A 6,000-nucleotide genomic window follows, 5' to 3' on the forward strand; every position below is an offset into this window, starting at 1 on the left:
GTGGGAGGAATAGTGCTCCATCATTGGTGTCAGTGGGAGGAATAGTGCCCCATCATTGGTGTTGGTAAGATCAATAGTACCCCATCATTGGTGTTGGTAAGATCAATAGTGCCCCATCATTGGTATATGTGGAAGGAACAGTGCCCCATCCTTGATATTAGCTGGGGGAATAGTACTTAATTGTCAATATCAGTGGAAGGAAAAATACCCCATAATTGGTGCCAGTGGAAGAAATGGTGCCTCCTTATTTGTGTCAGTGTGAGGAATAGTGCTCCATCAGTGCTGTCAGTGGGAGGAATAGTACCCCATCATTGGTGTCAATGGGAGGAATAGTGCCCCATCATTGGTGTCAGTGTGAGGAATAGTGCCCCATCATTGGCGTCAGTGGAAGGAATCGTGCCCCATCATTGGTATCAGTGGGAGGAATAGTGCCCCATCATTGGTGTCAGTGGGAGGAATAGTGCCCCATCATTGGTATCAGTGGGAGGAATAGTGCCCCATCATTGGTGTCAGTGGAAGGAATAGTGCTCCATCATTGGTGTCAGTGGGAGGAATAGTACCCCATCATTGGTGTCAATGGGATGAATCGTGCCCCATCATTGGTGTTGGTAAGATCAATAGTGCCCCATCATTGGTATCTGAGGAAGGAATAGTGCCCCATCCTTGGTATTAGTTGTGCCCCATTGGTGTCAGTGGAAGGAAAAATACCCCATAATTGGTGCCAGTGGAAGAAATGGAGCCTCCTTATTTGTGTCAGTGGGAGGAATAGTACTCAGAGGGCCGAAAAGACGGATGCCAAGGGCCACAGTTTTGAAACCACTGCCCTATACCATAGGATTTCACTATATTGGAGAGGGCACTGCTTATAAAATAAACCAAGGAAGAATAAAGAACAAATGCAGAGTTTCATGTCTTGTACTGTAAATGGGTCCTGCAGAACCCTATGGAAAGTTACTGTGCAGACAGCTCACTGAAGATCTACCAGTGGGATGTAAACACCAGATGCTGTGAGGGTGGGCTAATTTAACACAATTTAAAAGTGCACTTATCCTTTGGAGTCATGATAGAGCATTCAGAAAGGATTTAATGTCACAGATGCATAAAACTTCATGTGTGCTGGAATATTTTTTTTGCATAGTGGTGTAGTTGACCTGGTGAAACCATGATCCACTGTGGACAGAAAAGCGTGTTCTGTGGGGTAAAGAGCTCAAGCTGTGTTAGTTCTGCTAATTATTTCTATAAGTTAACAGATTCTCAGAAGATGGCAGAGACAGGTCCAGATTAGTCCAGTTTTATAGGTACATCAGTTGTTCTGCTAGTTAGTTCAAGTTGATTTCGTTCTGAGTATTTATTCAAAATAGCATACTTAGTTGCAACTATGAAAAAAATATGTTTGTAAATATAAAATTAAAGGGTGTACAAACTGATTTTTTTTTAATCTGTTACCAGTTTTCTGGAGACTTGTGAGTTTATCAGAACTTCAACATCTTTCACAAATATCACAAAGGCCAGAAACCCTAGGCCATTACCCTTTGCAGTGAAAATGGAGACAAAAAGCTTGTAAATTCTAGCCTTATGCTTGTTAAATGATTAATACCTGTAATGCATATAATTATATTTAACCAAATAGAAAACGCTAAATCAGTCTGGATGATCGCTATATGGTTTTCAATATCTGATTGACTAAACAAATCTATTAATATATTTATCTACCAGAATCTATTAAGAAGAGTGGAGCTCCTATTCCAAAGGAACTTCATGATATCAATCATTTGTTGGAGAGCATTACTCTCAGTATACAGCACAATGATGTTCTGAGGCCTATCAGCCTTGTCCTTCAGAAGTGTGGCTCAGGGGGCAAACGGCAAAGGTATGCCTTATTGAGTTTAACGTGATCTGTATTTTGATGAGCTATTAAGTTACAAATCCTACTACAAATATATTTATTTTCTGTAATTACATAGAAGCATTTACAGAGAAATACTGTACCTGTCTCTGGTTTCCCTTGGGAGAGAAAATATTGATATTGGTAAGTGAAAATATCTTTAATACTAGCACAAGAATGTTCTTAATTCAGCTTTGTGTGAACATTTTATGATTAGAGGCGTTTCTGACTAATGACCAGAGTAGCTCTTCAGTTGTTACAAATCATTTGTGCATCAGCCAATGTTAACCACTTCCCGTCCGGCCCATGTACATAAACAGCCTGACAGGAGCAGTGCAGGAGCGGGTTACCGTTCATAAACAGTCCCTGCATTTATAGGCTATACACGCTCCCTGGGAGTGCACAGCACCACGATCCGGTGCCCGCTATATCCTCCAGACACAGCAGAACACCAATCGATCGCTGTACGCGACCTCTGTGTGAGGTCCCGATCATGTGATCACTGATTGGCCAATCAGTGATAACATGAATAGTAGTAAGCAAGATGTCACTTCTTGACATCATCGCTTACGACTTGTGAAATCTGTGAATGATCACAGAGGTCACATGGTACAAGGCTATTCACAACAGCCATGTACCATGTGACAAGCTGTGACCAATCACAGCTCTCACAGTATTTCTCAATGACTGCAGGAATGCAGCCAGAGAGGAGAAATTATTATTATTATACAGTATTTATAAAGCGCCAATAGTTCGCTCAGCGCTGTATATTACAAAGGGGGACAGAACATGTGACAGAACAATACCAATACAATGCAAAACATGGGGGGATTGAGGGCCCTGCTCTTTCGAGCTTACAATCTAGGAGGTATGATTGCTTTTACAGCCTTTATGGGTGTAAAAGTAATCAGTGTAAAAAAAGAAAAAAAAAATCTTCATCACACCCCACAAGTAGTACAGTGTCACTATGGTGACATTGTACTGCTAGGGTGACCGTATGTTTAAAAAAAAAGAACATAATATAAAAAAATAAAATTAAAATGTAAAAAATAATTTTGAAAAATTATTACTTTTGGTTATAAACTAATTTGGGTTATTTGTTTTACTAAAAAGATAACTGAATACATTTTGGGCAACATTTATGTAGAAAGATTATTTACTTGCAAAATTTTGTAAGAAAAACACTTTTCCAAAATTTTGGACTTTTTCATTTATATAGCAAAAAAAATAAAAATCGCAGTGGTGAATATATACCACCAAAATAAAGTTTTATCAGTCTCAAAAGAATGCTAAAAAATTCATATGGGTACAGTGTTGCATGACTGCACAATTGTCATTCAAAGTGTGATAACGCTGAAAGCTGAAAATTGGCCTGGACTGGAAGGGGGTGAAAGTGTCCGGACTGGAAGTGGTTAATTATGTTTAGATGGCAATTTTTAGTCCATCCAAGATTTGCCTAATACAAGGATGCTTTACCTAAATGGCCCGTTGAGTCCAGTAGAGCAACATATTATAACTGCCATTTTCATGAACCAAATGTTTTGATGAAATGTAGTCCTGGTTCTCCTTTGCCTGTATACACAGTGACTGTGATACCCCCATGTAGTATATTGTACCCTTCAAGCAGCTTCACAAACATTCACTTTACTTTGCTGCAAATGTTGCTTAGGCAGGCTATCTGCACATGTCTCCGTGAGCCTCTAAAATGTGGAATGTGCTTTTTTTCTGCTGCTTTTGTGCCTCAGGCACACAGTAGATGTCAAAAGCCTGTTTTCCAGATGTTTGGGTTTTGGTTTTTTTTTTGTTTTTTTTCCCTGCCCATAAATGCCTCTCTGTTAGCCTGTGTGTCCATGCACATATAGGCATTCACAGGCAGGGACATTTCGGGGCAGACATCTGAATGCACCAGAATCATGTTAAGGGGAGGAGCTTTTGGGCAGAAAAATGTTTCTAAGTGTGAACTTGAACTGCTTCTCAATGAAATTGCAATTAAACATTCCAGCTGCTCTACATTGCTAGCTGGCTAGGGGGCAGTGTGGTGCGCATTTTATCAGAGCACTAGGTGCATTGCAGTGTGAGTGTGACACATAGGAATCAATTTTCTCTGTATGTCCCTGCAGTGACAGATGTTTTGCCATGCAGTAAAACGTCTGTCACTGCATATAGTGTGAATTGGCCTTAAACACTAGCATTCATTCATTTCAATGGCAAGAATAAATGACTATTCTGGCCAATGAAATGACTGAACACCCAAACGCTAACGCACCTAAGTGCAGCTTTTCTGCTGGCAGAAGAAAAGCGTTCAGGAGAGCATAGTGTGCAATGAGGCCTCAGAGAATTGGATGATTACTTGTTAAAGCCAGTAGTACTAACGCACAATTCTCATACGGTAATCCTAAAGGCAGCAAAGAGAGGACCTGTGTGGAGGAACTCAGATCTGTGGATTATCATGTTGCTATGGTTTAGATGCTTGTGTTAAGCAAAAGTCTTTATTAACAAAATCAGTGGAGATGCCCCTAAAATCTCAGCTCATATGCTCTGATCTTGTCTTCTCATTTTAGAGGCATTCGACAATGAATACCGACTTGCTTATGAAAAACTTCCATCTGAATTTCTAAAAAAAATGCAGAAGATCGATGCACCTCCAAGCAAGAATGTAGAATACTGTCGAACTGTCTTTGGGGCGCCTTTGATTTGAAGAATCTTTCATGAAGAATTCTTTTGCTTCATTCCCTGTTATGCTTTCAACACAAATGTAAAAGACAGAATGCCTTATTTCTGCTCTTCTCCCGGCAGCATGGACCCAAGTGGAATGGTTACTTTTCCTACACATGACATAGGTTCATCTGCTGAGCAAGGCGATATAAGCAACTGCTACTTCTACTCATATTTAATATGCATGGAAATGAACGAAAGGCTAGAACATAAATGGTAATGATACAAGTATGAGATTTCCATCACACTGCCACATTTGTCCACTTTCAGACGGAAAATTAATGCTGAATTGAAGATATACAGCACTTTAAAGTACAAGAATTTTCTGACCTAACATTTAAATTATTTAAGTTTTTTTTTTTAATTATTATTTAGAATATAGAATTCAGGTAGCACCAACAGTTTTGGCATTCTGTTAGGCCCACCTTGTAATACTTTGCAGTGTTCTTAACCAACGAAACTTGGTCTGCCCTTGTTTGACAATCGTCCATCCAGAGACTTGACTGTATCCATCATGGCACCCTTACGTGCCTGGTCACCTACATATAAGAAATTATTTATATATATATATATATATATATATATATATATATATATATATAATGTATGTATACACACACACCAGTGGCTTATTTTCAACCAAACTTTTTTTTGTAAATTAAATTCATGGTTTCAGTGAAATAATGACTTTAGCCTATTTTTTGGATAATCTTTTTTTTTTTTTGCATAGTGCCTTATGGGTGGTGTTGCCCAATACTAGCCTACCCACTTTCAAACTAAGAATGGCCATGACATTTTTGTCATTGCAGTACAGTTTGTATATTTTACTGCTACTGGGCATGTGGCACGTCTTAAGGCTTAGACCACAGGCAATGTTTTTTCCAAATCAGGACTAGCCAGACATTAGCTTAGTGGTGTACTAGAGCCATTTCATATTGCAGATTAGGATCACCTTCCTGTAATGAGCCCAAATGGTATCATAGCAGTAGGAGGTTTTACTACAAATGCTGCATTTAAGTGCCTTAAAGGAAAACTTGGAGATGAACACTGTCATCAATGCTACTCCTTTATCTGCAAATTTAGCTGATGGTTGTCTCTTCAGTACTTTGTTCCACTGACCTGGAAGAAGCAAATAAGAAGTTCTGAGTTTACTCTGACTTTCTTGATCAGTGATTTACAAAATCCAGAAGACTTAGAACAAATCTGCCCATACCTTAGTTTTTTTAATCCAACAGTTTGGGTGGATGGCATAATCCTCCCTGCTGATCTATTGCATTCTGACAGCTGGGAGACTTCCTCATCATCAGTATATACTGATCAGCACTGTAGACTACAGCCTGTAGCACTGATCAAATGGCTAAAATCTAACAGGGAAGGTCTACCAATTGTCTTCTGTTCAT

The 6,000-nt window shown here is 39.2% G+C and overlaps 1 protein-coding gene across 1 annotated transcript in view; it reads left to right on the top strand.

Annotated features, from left to right (window-relative positions):
- The window catches only part of DENND4C (DENN domain containing 4C), a 180,365-nt gene extending 175,124 nt beyond the window's left edge, over positions 1 to 5,241 (top strand). The window contains exons 31-33 of the mRNA XM_089693962.1: positions 1,717 to 1,870; positions 1,965 to 2,029; positions 4,447 to 5,241. Coding sequence (XP_089550088.1) covers positions 1,717 to 1,870; positions 1,965 to 2,029; positions 4,447 to 4,583 — 356 coding nt within the window. The 3' untranslated portion in view covers positions 4,584 to 5,241. The remainder of the gene's footprint in view (positions 1 to 1,716; positions 1,871 to 1,964; positions 2,030 to 4,446) is intronic.
- The last annotated feature ends 759 nt before the right edge of the window (positions 5,242 to 6,000 follow it).

The sequence above is a fragment of the Staurois parvus genome, unplaced genomic scaffold, assembly GCF_062004578.1.
Source record: "Staurois parvus isolate SC_StPar_1 unplaced genomic scaffold, SC_StPar_1.0 ptg000644l, whole genome shotgun sequence".
NCBI classification, from domain to species: Eukaryota; Metazoa; Chordata; class Amphibia; order Anura; family Ranidae; genus Staurois; species Staurois parvus.